This window comes from Suricata suricatta, chromosome 12, assembly GCF_006229205.1.
Source record: "Suricata suricatta isolate VVHF042 chromosome 12, meerkat_22Aug2017_6uvM2_HiC, whole genome shotgun sequence".
NCBI lineage: Eukaryota > Metazoa > Chordata > Mammalia > Carnivora > Herpestidae > Suricata > Suricata suricatta.
In genome coordinates, this window is record NC_043711.1 from 10,757,026 (window position 1) to 10,771,485 (window position 14,460).

General features: G+C 38.6%; 1 protein-coding gene across 1 annotated transcript; it reads right to left on the reverse strand.

Moving 5' to 3' along the window:
• Positions 1 to 12,704: 12,704 nt before the first annotated feature.
• LOC115273718 (olfactory receptor 7A17-like) lies at positions 12,705 to 13,667 on the reverse strand. The gene has a single exon (XM_029916937.1). The coding sequence runs from the start codon at positions 13,656 to 13,658 to the stop codon at positions 12,705 to 12,707; it is 954 nt and encodes a 317-aa protein (XP_029772797.1). The 5' UTR covers positions 13,659 to 13,667.
• Between the last annotated feature and the right edge of the window lie 793 nt (positions 13,668 to 14,460).

The following is a 14,460-nucleotide window of genomic DNA, read 5'->3' on the forward strand; positions in this document are numbered from 1 at the left end:
GATTAGGAATTTTCATCCCAAAATCAGTTCCCCCAATGTCCAGGTAGCTTAGAGTTAATAACAGATGATTTCCAGCGTTTGAGATATATATAGAGTGTAGACCATATTTTGAACATTCAGAGTCATAATGTAGAGGGCATTGTTGAGGAAAAGTACCTACAATTCAATTATGCTGATTGGATATACATGTATATAAAAATGAAATGATCTCGAGATCAGGACAGACCTATGAAGAAAATGAGGGCAAGTGAAAAAAGAGTGGATGGAGTGTTAGGTTCAGTGTTCAGTCATAATTGGCTAAAAAGGCTGGACCATCTGGAAATTGACAGAGGGTCCAGCCAGTGTAAAGGCCCTGAGGAAATGCTTTTATTCCCCCTGAAAATCAAGGCTCAGCAGAAAGCCAGTGTGTTGAGGGGAATGGACAAGAGGCAATATTGTGAATTTTGTAGAAATATGTGGCCTCACAGCTGCTTAAAGTTCAAGAACAGGGAGGTCCTCATCCATGTTATGAATCTCTCACACTTCATTAATCTGGTTACTGTGGTGTCCTGTCAATTGCACATATCTTCTTAGTATCACATCCAATATCCTGAGAAAACACTTCAGGGGCTGTCACATTGAATGAGATGGAATTTTTAACAGGCAGCAAAGAGACACTTTCTAATTTTGCTGTCAGAATTGTGACGTGTTTTAACATTCTGGGAGACTGTGATGACACTTACAAATATTGATATGCAGATAGTCTTAGGGTACCTCAATGGATCGGCTAATAGAGCTGAAAAGTCTTGTGCTTGGTGTTAAAATTTCAAGTCACATGTTGGGTGTAGAGATTATTTTTAAAAATAGTATCTTAAAAAATACACATGTTCTTTAACTCAGGATTTCTCAGTCTCTGCAATTTGGATATTCCGGGCCACATTTTCCACTGTGGTGGGGAGTGTTGTGTGCATCGTAGGATGTTTAGAGCATCCCTGGGCTCCATGCAACCTTCCCCAGTGTGACAACCACAAATGTCTTTGAACATTGGTCATTTTCTCCTGGAGGACATAATCACCTCTGGTTGAGAAATGTTGCTTATCTATTTAAAAATATTTTGCAGCATTGATATAATAGAATTGTAATGAGAAAAAATATGAAAGACTATCTAAAGGGAAATGGCACAGTCATATGGATATTGAAATAATGAATCAGGGGCACCTGGATGGCTCAGTCAGCAATGTGTGCATATTTTGATCTTGGGGTTGTGAGTTCAGCTCCACATTAGGTGTAGAGCAAAAGAAGTACACAGTGGGCCTCTGTTAGGGCAGAGCCCAGGTAAGGGGCTCAATCCTGTGAAGCCTCAGAACATAACCTGATCTGAAATCAAGTCAGAGAGTCAACAGAATGAACCACCTGGTGCCTCCAAGAATTTTCATTTGAATACTCGAGAAAGAAGCTGCTGTGATATGCATGTTTCATGTACTGCATTTGCAAGGATGTACTCGGAAGAAAACTTTCAGCTGGATTTTTCTCATCAGTATGGAAATATAGTATAACATGTCCCATCTTAAAAATGGAAAAGCATGTCCTCACTTCATTGTATATCTCTACACAGTTGATACTTGACTTTTCTACTCTGGGTAATTACAAAGCTCCTTGGTCTTAGGTTCTACTTTTATGTTTCCCGTCCCTGGTCTAAGTGGGTCTCCATTATTATCATTGAGTTGTTGACGTTGAACCTTGCAGTTCTGAGTTCAATATTTACTTCTATTTATAGCATCAATAATCAATCAATCAGTCATTCAGTCAAGGTATTCATCAAGCTGGCAAACAACTACAGCAACTCGCAGCTCTGGCTAGGCTAGATTGGCTCTCAGTTGACCACAGGAGCATGTTTCTGACCTTTATTCACTCAGCTTCTCCTGCAGTTCTTCCTAGGGTGCAAAACTCATCTAATTGGGGAGTGGGTGTCTCTGAGAGGAAGGTCTCTACATGCAACTCAAAATACCTACCTCATTGGATGGTAGAGGATGAAGCTCGGTCCCCAGACAGGAGAGCAGGGATGAGTGGAATTTCAGTGCCCCATCCAGACTCAGGAATGCAAAAGAAATGACCATGTCTTATCCAGTCTGAAATGTCACACTGTGGGGCTGCCACAGAGGAGGTATTTAAAGCCTCTTAGGTCTGAGCATTAGGTAGAGTTCCCTAATGTTTCTCCCTCCTCTCTCCCATGATTTCCCTGAGGAACACTAGTGTGGACAGAAGGGAATTTTTTTCCTGTAGAATTTCTGTTCCTTGGAAACCTGGCAATAAGCCATCTGATGCCATTTTTTCTGACTCCTTGTATGTCACTTCTGACTTTCAGATATCTAAACTCTCACCACCTTATCCCAATCCAGAGTGGACATTATATCCTGTTGAAGACTGAGAAACTGCCTTAACTAGATCCCCTGGATTCTTCAAAGTATTGGCTGTGGTTGAGATATAGCTTGTGATAGCTTTAGAAAGTCACTTTTCCCGTTTTCAACAGAGATGTGAAGTTTGTTCCTTCGATATAAAGCCTGGAGCACTACACTCATGGGCTTCAGGACAGTTTTGCCAAAGCAAGTTAGGGATTTCACTCTCATATCACAAGTTCAGAGCCAGTACTTAAAATACCATTATGAAATATTTGTTTATTGTAAGAGATATGTTTAGATATTTTTATGCAGAGCAATCCAAATCTGACAGCTTCTAGGAATTGCCTGATTGAATTTTTATAAATGTTCATTGTGTGAGGAAGTACTCTTGTGAACTGCATTCCCCATGGAGAAATGGGGTTTGAAGGATGTAGTGACCTTCTCAAGGTTATGGTTGCAGAAAGATTATGGTACTGATTGGATTCTGTCAGAATGTCCCATTTCTTCAAACTCTGTACCCATGATTCCCACCCAGAGATGAGCCTTTCCCTTAGACCTATTTGGCAATGTCTGAGGGATGCTGCTAAACATCTGCCATGAGCTGGACAGCTCCCAACACCAATAATGATTGAAAATGTGAGAACACTTACTCTAGACCAGCACTTCTCCAAATTCAAGGTGCATTTGAATCACTTATGATCCTAGTTTAAATGCAGATTCTGATTTTTCAGGTGCTGGTGGGCCCAAGGAATGGTGTGTCTGACAAATTTCTGAGTGATGTTGATGCTGCAGGTCCTGGTCTGTGCACCACACTTTGAGGATCAAAGCTGTGGTCCTGTGAGAGAACAAGGTGCAGGTGTTCTAGGTGTTCTTCATGCAGCAAATTGTGTTTGCATAAAATTTTGAATGACAAGTGTATCCAGCAATTCTGGGGGCTGTGATAAGTTCTATGTTCGTTTCTTTTATATAAGAGCCCTTGAGTGACACCAAATATAAGGCTTTTGGAAGACTTTCTAGCAGGCAGAAAGAGAGCCTCCTGAGTTTGTCCACATTCTAAATATTGGAAACATTGACTATGTTACTTTTATAGGATAGAGGGAGAGTAAAATAGTTAATAGACAAAGGCTGGAAATGAGCTGACCTAAAACTAAGATTGACCAAGATGATGCAGGTGGAAGTAACATAAGCACCATGGTCCCCTGAATGTAGGAGAGGAAGGCAGAATAGTTGGATCAGAGAGAGATGTGAAGATGCTATGTTGCTGGTGTTGAAGATGGAGAAAGGGCAATGAGGCAAAGAATATTTGTTGTCACTAGAGACCACAATAGAAAAGGAAACAGAGTTTCATGGAGTATCCATGAAGGAACCAAGCCCTGCTCTCATCTTGATTTCAGTCCTGAGAGTTACCTCAGGCTTCCAACATCTAAACAGAAAGAGCACAATTTTTTGTTTCTTTTGTGCCTCTAGCATGTAATTTGTTAAGGCAGAAAGATAAATGTAATATAGACATTCATGAAATACAATCATTTTGGAGGAAAGTGCATTGTATTCCTCAGTTAATTCATTTCTCTTCTTATGGGTAAAAGCATTTTTGATAAATCCAACCTTAACTGGAGGTGGAAAAAGTCAATTTGTAGCTTCTGCTTCATTGCTTAAGTGGAATAGAAAAAGTGAACTCCCTTTTTCTAAAATCAGAACATGGATGGACCTTGAGGGTGTCATGCTAAGCGAAATAGGTCAGGCAGAGAAGGATAGATACCATATGTTTGCATTCATAGGTCTAACAGGAGAGACCTGGCAGGGGACCATGGGGAGAGGAAGGGAAAAGAGAGTGGGAGAGAGTGAGGGACACAGATCAAGGGAGACTACTGAATACTGAAAATGAACCATGAACTGAAGGGGGAGGGGGAGGGACGGAGGGAGTGATGGTCATGGTGGGGGGCACTTGTGGGGAGAAGCCCTGGGTGTTATATGGAAACCACTTTGACAATAAACTATTAAAAATTAAATAAATACATTTCTAAAGAAAAAAAACAAATGTGTCTCACTCAGTCACTCTCTCACTCACTCTACCTATGCATGCATCTATTTGTTTGTTTTAAACATAATCTCTATACCTCAATGTGATGTCAAATTCATAACCCTGAGATCAAGACCCACATGTTTAAGGCAGCAGGATCGTTCATCCATGAATCACATGACTCTTGATCTCAAATTTGTGAGTTCAAACCTCATATTGTGTGTAGAGATTACTACAAAATAAAATCATATTAAAAAGTGTTTACATATTCTCGCAACTGAGCTGACCATGCACCCCTTGACTTTAGTTTTAATATGAATTTTCAATTTGAGGGCTCTCTGAATTAAGATAAGAAAAAGAAAATCATACTAAAATCAAGTTCACCCATTCTACTATAAATTTTGTCTAAATTTCTTCTTCCTTTCAATTCCATGCTAATTCAAACATTCACTGTACATATTTCTATCCTTTCCAAATGTCATTGCAACATAAAAGATAAGATTATTTTGTCTGTGTCATACATATGTGTATATAAATGCATTGGTATAAAGTAATATTCAAATGTATACATGTGTACATGTGCATACATTCCCTACGTGTGAAAGACTTCTTGTACTCATCAAATATTTCCAAATGCTGTATTTGTTCCTAACAATATCTGCCTGAATTAGGTTTATTCCCCACATCAGCTTCAGAAAGATGGAAACAGAGATTTCAGGTTGGTTATAGTTTATTCAATTATTTAACAAAGATTTAAACTTTTGGGCACTTTCTTGAATTATATTTAAATGGACTTATTCAGTCTGTACTCTTAGTTTATTTTTTATTCTTTTTGTCTTTTTTATTTTGAGAGACAGAGACAGAGAGTGAGTGGGTGAAGGGCAGAGAGAGAGGGAGTCATAGAATCTGAAGAAGGCTCTATCTAGGCTCCGATTTGTCAGCACAGAGTCTGACGTGGGTCTCGAACCCACAGACCATGAGAAAAAACCTAGGCTGAAGTCAGAAATAGAGAAATAGAACAAACACTTGTAAAATTTGTATGGAATCTCAAAACACCCCTAACACCCAAAGCAATCTTGAGAAAGATGATTTCCCTGATTTCAAACTATATTACAATGTTATGGTAAGTAAAAAAGCATGCTATTGGCATTTAAACACACACCAATCAGTGGAGCAGAATAGACAGCCCAGAAACAAACCCACATCTATATACTTAACTAGTTTACAACAAAAGAGGCAAGATTATACAGTAAGGAAAGAATAGTCTTTTCAGTAAATGGTGTTTGGTAAACTGGACAGTCACATGCAAAAGAATGAAACGGGATCACTACTTATACCACTCGCAAAATGTAACTTTAAATGGATTAAGGACTTGAATGTAAGACCTGAAGCCATAAAACTCCTAGAAGAAAACATATGGGTCTTGGCAATGCTTTTTAGGATTTGACATCAAAAGCAAGAGAACAAAAGCAAGAATAAGCAGGGTCTACATCAAACTAAAAACTTCTGCATGGCTCAGGAAACCGTCAGCAAAATGGAAAGGCAGTCTGCTGAATGGCAGAGAGTATTTGCAAATCATGTATCTGATAAGAGGTAAATATATCACATATACAAAGTACTCAATAGCAAAGAAGAAACAGGGAGCCCAGCCCAGGAAGATGGCGCCATGCGTGCTGCTGCACCTCATCTCCAAGCTGCTGGACCTAGCAAGGCTCTTAAATGGCTCTTTAGGACCATCAAAGTTCTACATTCAGCTGCTGCCACATGACAGATCGGACTTGCTGAAAGTTTGATTGACCTTAGGCACCTCCATCTTCTTGTGGATCTATTTTGTGGCCTTGGAAAATGTGATTGAGAGTGTATCCTCTTTAAATTTTTGGAAAGAGTTGAGAAAACTCCCATCCTTTCTTCTTTACACATTTAGAGGAATTCATCTGTGAAGCTCTCTAGTCTTGGGCTCTTCTTTGCCTGGAGATTATTGATTACTTACTGAATATCCTTATTCATTATTGGTCTGTTCATATTTCCTAATTCGTTCTGATTTAGTCTTCACAGGGTGCATGTTTCCAGGTATTTATTGATTTATTCAATGATGTCCAATTTGTTGGAATGAGATTGTCCACCATGGTCTCTTAGGATTCTTTGTTTTTCTATAGTATTGGTTGTAAGGTATCATTTTTTGGTGCTGATTTTATTTATTTGAACATTCTCTCTGCCCCTCTTTTATTAGTATAATGAAAGGCTCATCAATTTTTCTTAGCTTTTCAAAAAATTGGCTCCTTTCTTTGTGAATCTTTTCTATTGGTTTTCCTGTCTATATATCATTTATGTCTGTTCTGATATTTGTTATTTCTTTTCCTCTGCTGCTTTGGTCTTGGTTGGTGTTTTTCCCCCTAAGTCTTTGAATGTTAAAATTAGGGTATTTACTTAAGGTCTTTTGATTTTTCTTAATGTAGGCATTTATTGCTGTATATTTCTCTCTTAGAGCTGCTTTTGCAAAATCCCATAGGTTCTGGTATGCTATGGTTTTATTTACATTTGATTCAATACTTTAAAGTTTCTCTTTGATTTCTTCTTTCCCTCATCATCCATTCATGAGTGCATTGTTTAATTCCACTTATTTGTGAACATTTCAGATATCTGTATTCCTACATTCACTTCAGCATTATTCACAATATCCAAGATATAAGAACATCTTATATATATATATATACATATATATATACATATATATATATATATAATTACCAAGTTGTTTTCCATATAACACCTAGTGCTCTTCCCCACAACTGCTGTCTCGATGACCATCACCTCCCTTCTCTTTCCCCCCTCCCTCTTCAACCCTCAGTTTGTGCTCAGCATTCAAAAGTCTTTCATGATTTGCCCCACTCCTGTTCCCCAACTCGTTTCCCCTCCTTTTCCATTCCCATGGTCTCCCATTAGGTTTCTCCTGTTAGTCCTATGAGTGACAACATATGGTATCTGTCCTTATCTGCCTGACTTATTTCATTTAGCATGACTGCCTCTAGGTCCATCCATCATCCATTTTGCTCAAATGGCCCGATTTCATTTTTTCTCATTGCCATGTAGTACTCTTTTGTGAATATATATGACATCTTTTTTTGAGGGGGCAACAGTGTCTTTTTTTGCCATTTAGAATTACCTTTCTCCTCCCACACACTCCCACTCCCACTAAATGCAGTGTAGATTTGGCATTTTTAAAATAATAGTTTATTGTTAAATTGGTTTCCATATAACACCCAGTGCTTCTCCCTGCAAGTGCCCCCCTCCATGACCATCAACCCCTTCCCCCCTTCCCCCCTCCTTCAGCCCTTGCTTCATTTTCAGTATTCAAGAGTCTCTTATGATTTGTGTCCGTCTCTTTCCCCAACTCTCTTTGATCCATTCATCTGTTGATGGACATTTAGGCTCACCCATTATTTAGCTATTGTTGAAAGTGCTGCTATGAACATTGGGGTACATGTGTCCCTATGCATCAGAACTTCTGTATCCCTTGGGCAGATCCCCAGCAGTGCTATTTCTGGGTCATAGGGCCGTTCTATTGATAGTTTTTGGAGGAACCTCTACACTGTTTTCCAGAGTGGCTGTAACAGTTTACATTCTCTAGAAACATCTTTTCTTTGTAACTGTTGGCAGATGAATTAATGATCATGGCATACCTATACAGTGGAATTCAGCAATAAAAAAGAAAGACATCTTTTCTCTTCCTCAAACACAAATAGACCCTGAGGGCATTATGGTAAGTGAAATTTAGAAAAAGAGAGAGACTAATATTGTGTGATCTCAGTTATATGCGAAATATAGAAATTAGAACCATAGAAACAGAGAATAAGTTGATGTTTGCCAGTGATGGGGGCGGGGAATTAGAAGATGCTAGTGAAAACCTATAAACCTTATAAGATGAATAAGTTCTGTGGACTTAACATTCACAATAGTCATTATGGTTAACTCCACTGTATGTTTGAATGTTGCTGACAGAGATATAGTAAATGTTCTCACAACTAAAAGAAATGGTAGCTATGTGAAGTGGTGAATGTATTCACTAACATATTGTGGCGATAGTTTCACAATGTATACGTGTATGAAATCACCACGTTCTATGGTTAAACTTCCATAATTTTATATGCCAATTAAATTTCAATAAAGTTTGAAAAATGAAGAAAAATATCCTATGTCTATCTTCTATAGACATAGGACAAATGTCACCTCCTCCCAGTGGAATCCTCCCCATGACGACAATGATGAAGATGATGATGATCATGATATTGACAATGATGATGATAGAACAATACCAGGGTCAAAATCTTTATGAGTATGTCAATGGGAAGGTCAATCAATAAGAAAACAGTGTCTGCAGAAGGATGCCATGAAGATCGCATCAGTGACACAACAGTTGTTAGCTTCATTAATCAATGAGTTAGATACAAGGTCTCTGGTATTTCTGAGGTATCTGGAAAGTGAATATGTTATTTCCTTGATCTTTTCTTAGACTAGGATTGGTGATCAAAACGTAAGAGGTGGGGAGGAAATATTTATATTTGGAGGAAAGCCTGACCCTCTGGAGCAGAATTTCCATAGCTGCTCATTAGACACATAATGCATTTTCACTGTTGTCTCTGAGATCTTTGCACTGTTGGATGTGTAAGTGAAAATAAACCGATTGAATGGAAAATACAGCAGTGGTTGAGGTTTACAAGATGCCCACAAATCCCAGTCTTTTTCTGTAGCCCTGTGTTTGTCAGTGTGTGCAGTACCTTCCATCAGGTGGTGGAGACTATTCCTCCACGTTTGATCTGAGAGGGATTATGATTTTTTATTTGCTGAGGCCAACAGCACATGATAGCAAGAGGGGACCTTAGAAGCCTTGAGGCATTTCTACTGGTCTCTCTTGGAACTCTGCCCTGAAAAGTGAATAAACTCAGGTGTGCTGCCACAGAAAGTGAGGACATGTGGAGCACAGCTCAGTTGTCCAGGCAAAGTCACCTTGGATCAGCCACAGCTAGTTATGAAAACCCCAATTATATTAGAATGCCCTGGCGAGATCAGCAAAGCCTTCCCAGCTGACACACAGCTGACTCAAGATTCTGAGGACATCAACAGAGATTAGAATAACTCATCACCATAAAATCCCAGTTGATACTAAAGACATTCTAGCAAGCCATTTGTTCTCAGGATGGTTTGTTATGTAACAACACTCATGATCATTCTGTTATTCAAGTTTATTTTGGACAACTGATAAAAACATGAATCCATTGAAGATATTTTAGAGGTAAACAGTAGATGTTGGAAGGACACGCATTTTTGTGCAGAAAAACTGGTGACCTGGAATCAAGTAACTGGGCAGGAATTCAAGCTCTTGTATCCTGCAGAGACATTTTAATTTTAGCCCAACGAGACTCATTTTTGGCATTGACATCCAGACCTGGAAGAGCAGAAATTTGTTTCTTTTAGTCCTTTAGTGTGGTAATTGGTAATAACAGCAATAGGAAAGTGACAAAACCATTTATCCAATAAAGTGTTGTTTGAAGAAATGGAAATGAAGTTTGTCAACTTAATTTCCTCCCTTGAGTAAGAGCATTTAGTGTTAAAACCCTACTTAAGTAGCTGAAACAAAATCTAATGTCAATTTGAAGATATTCAGCCCTATTAGCTGGTACAGAGAATTTCTTCTTGTATGAATGTATGTGGTTCTGTCTTGGAGGCCTCTGGGCATCATGATAGAAGATGCCATTCATTGTTAAAATAAAGACCACCTATTCTACTCTAACTTTATTGTCTAAATTTCTACATTTGTAGAAATCCATGTTAATACAAACCTTCATTTTTCCCCATTCTTTACCCTCCAAGGTCTCCCAAGGTTTCTTTCAACACAACAGATAGGTTATAATGAGTTATAATGAGGGTTATGAATCTTGTGCACGAACATATTTTCCTTTGTGTGAAGGAAAATGTACATAAATACACATATATTTGCATACACACAACCATACTCTTGAACATTGTTTAGACCCAACAAAGCATTTCTACATATTTCATCTTTCCTCACCACGTCCCTTGAAGTTATGTTTATTCTTCCATATTCTTTTCAGAAGAAAATGAAGGTTAGAGGGATTAAATCCTACCAATTGCAAAACAAAGTACTTATAACTTCCTGTGCACCTTCTTAAGGTTCATAGAACCATGCAGATTATACCCATGATTTTTCAATGACTCATTGAATTCCTAAATTTGTACACTTAAAATTTTTTAATATTTCATTTATTTTTGGTACAGAGAGAGACAGTGATTGAAGGGAGGGGGAGATAGAAGGAGACACAGAACGAGAAGCAGGTTCCAGGCTCTGAGCTAGCTGTCAGTACAGAGCCTGACATGGGGCTTGAACCCACAAACGTGAGATCTGACCTGAGCCGACATCGGAGGTTTAACTGACGAACCACGCAGGCGCCCCTAAATTTGTACACTTTAAATATGTACAGTTTACCTTATGTAATAAACTCCCAATAAATTAATTAGCATTAAAAATTCTAGTGTTGCACGACTCAGTGTTATATCTGGAGCACAGTTAGCTGAGTCACAAGTAACAGGGTGGGAGATCTCTCTTCATATTGTGAAAAAGCAAAGGTTCACATGTGGATATTAAGAAAGAGTGGAATTAAATTAAGACAATTCACATTTGATAAACTCATTCTAGAAGATTAGCTTGCATTTATCAAAGGCATGAAATGACATAAATTGGTTCAAGATAGAAGAGGACAACAGCCTCTCAGCTCATGAATGAACCTTAAAATACAAGGTAGAGATTCACACCCACCTACACACTTACAGGAGCCCAGTAGGGATTAGAACAACTCCATACCCTACATTTCCCTTTGATAATAAATACTATATTAAACTATTTTATCTGAGGATGCTTTGTACCTATATATATAATAATAATCAAATTGGGCAGAACAAAGAGCATTTGTCATAATCTGATTTCTTTATAATAGGCATTTCTGATAGGTAGCTTCCATGGTTACTCTGTTCTTCAAGTTTATCTCACTTAACTGTATTAAAAATAACCCCACTGAGCTCCATTGATATAACATGGAAAGTTTCGAAGGACATGCATGTTTGCACAAACCTTGTGACTCTGATTTACATACCTGGACAGGAAACCACAGTTGCTGGTGAGTCATCCAGTGATTAGGAGGAAGATGTATAATGGAGGATACTCATATTGTTCCCTTTAGGAGATGCTGCCCCTTTAGTGTTTATGGCAAAATTTCAAATCGTGGGACACATTACATTTAAAGAAAGGGAAGGAATCATATTTGTATCTGGCACTGGGAAACTTCAGAAACCAGAAAATGATTTAATAAAACCCCAAACATGCCACCAGACTTTCAGCATAACGAACACACCTCACACATGGACCCTGATATCCCATAATTCAATGAGTAGATGAAGTGCCTGTGAAAGAAATATTTTGCATAGAAATAAATGTGTGATTCAATATTTATCTTTCTTATACTTAAAGTCAAGCTTGACTCTAAGGCCATAAATATCAATATTTTTCCTATGTTTGTCTTTCTGTGGAGATCTTCTTGGAAATGTGTATAGTATTATAATTTTTTAAACATTTTATTTATTTATTTATTTATTTATTTATTTATTTATTTATTTTGCTAGTGACTGTGGTAAGCATGGTGGATGCAAGCTGTGTAACAGAACAGGGCTGTAATGTGTAGAAAAATCCCCATGATCAGCTACAACAAGCAGTGGTTCAAAGTCTGCATCATCAGGAGGAGCAGTTAAGGTAGTGATATACAAACGAATGATTTTCACAAAAGCAAAGCAGAGTGGCCTTAGATCTTTCTTCCTTATAGACTTACATAAATAGCTGTGGTGGCCAAGAGTATAATTTCCACTGGAGTAGTATAACTCATGACTGAGTTTTTTCATTCAAACAATAGAAAGAAAACTATGATATACTATATTTGAGAAGAAATTATTATTATTAACTGATCCATGCATTTCGGTAAGTGAGAATTTCCAAATATTTCACAGGCAATGGGAGGAATAACATTGGGAGAGTAGGAAAATGACAAAGGGAAATCTCTTGGATATCAGATATCACAAAGCTTGATAGAGCGAATTACATACATTGTACAGAGAGGTTGAACCAAACAAACAAAAAAAGAAATTCCAGGAAAACAATAGAAGAGGCATGTTCTGCTTCCACAATTCAATCAAACAATCAACATTTGGCTCAGGCTCTTGGCCTTGCAATCATGGGCACTTATTCAGCCCAGAACAATTGACCTTTTTTGAGCTGCCATCCCAGAAAATCTCATCAGAGCAAGTTTTACATCTTTGTTCCTCAGGCTGTAGATGAAGGGGTTCAGCATGGGCGTGACCACTGTGTACAATACTGAAGCTGTTGCACTTAAGTGGGAGCTCTGGGTAGCAGCAGAGCTAAGGTACACTCCTAGGCTCGTACAATAAAATAAGGAGACAACCGAGAGGTGAGACGCACAAGTGGAAAATGCTTTATACTTGCCCTGAGCTGATGAGATCCCACGTATGGAAGAAACTATTTTAGAGTAAGAGTAAAGGATTCCAATGAAGGGACCCCCAGCCAGGAACACACATGCAAAATATAACACTATGTTATTGAGAAAGGTGTCAGAACAGGCAAGTTGGATGATCAGATTGAGTTCACAGTAAAACTGGGGGATTTCTAAGACTGTACAGAAGGACAGTGGCAGCACCATTAAGCTTTCTAACAAGGAATGCAGGGCACTCAGGACCCAGGACCCCAGAACCAGCAGTCCACAGAGCCTGGGGTTCATGATGACCTGGTAGTGCACGGGGTGACAGATGGCCACAAACCGGTCATAGGCCATCACTGTCAACAGAAACATGTCTAAACCTGCAAAGAGTATAAAAAAGTATATCTGGGTGATGCAGTCTGCATAGGTTATGACTTTGCTCTGAGTCTGGATGTTCCACAGCATCTTGGGGATGGTGGTGGAGGTGAAGCAGATGTCTACAAAGGACAGGTTGGCGAGGAAGAAGTACATGGTTGTGTGAAGTTGAGAATCAGAGCTGATGGCCAATATGATGAGCAAGTTTCCAAACACAGTCATCAGGTACATGGAAAGGAAAGTCCCAAATATGAGGGGCTGCAGTTCTGGTTCTTCTGAAAATCCCATAAGAAGAAATTCTGAAATTCCTGTATCATTTGCTGGGTCCATGTAGTGGAGGTGACTACCAGTAAATTGAAAAATAACATGACAAATTTCACAAAAATGGGCATGGCTCCCATTGTTCAAATGTTATGATTCATATTTATAGTCAATAAAGTTAGTTCAATATTTTGTGAATGGGTTTTGGCCCTTCCAGGGAATCACTGTTTCCTCTCTGATTAATAATTTTCATCCCAACATCAGTTCCCCCAATGGCCAGGTAGCTTAGACTTAATAACAGGTGATTTCTAGCATTTGAGAAATATATAGTGTAGACCATATTTTCAATATTTCCGAGTCATAATGTAGAGGGCATTAAAGAGGAAAAGTACCTACAATTCAATTATGGTGATTGGATATACATGTATATAAAAATGAAATGATCCTGAGAAAGGGACAAAGGCTGTGAAGAAAATGAAGGCACATGAAAAGAGAGTGGATGGAGTGTTATGTTGAGTGTTCAGTTGTGATTGGCTAAGAAGGTGACATTTCAACAGAGACTTGAAGGAAGAAAGAAAACTTCCTGGAAATTGGCAAAGGGTCCAGCCAGTGCAGGGACATTGAGGAAGTGTTTTTCCCCCCGTGAAAATCAAGGCTCAGAAGGAAGTCAGTGTGTTGAGGGGAATGGACAGGAGGCAATGTTGTGAATTTTGTAGAAATATGTGGTATCACAGCTGCTTAAAGTTCAAGGCACAGGGAGTTCCTTGTCCACACTGTGAATCTCTTGCACTTTATAAATCTGGTTACTGTGGTGTCCTGTTGATTGCTCATCTCTTCTTAGTATCACACCCAATATCCTGAGAAAACACTT

Bases quoted from the DNA above. Each gene is read 5' to 3' on its own strand.
- LOC115273718 (XM_029916937.1), bottom strand. From the start codon at position 13,658: ATGGACCCAGCAAATGATACAGGAATTTCAGAATTTCTTCTTATGGGA.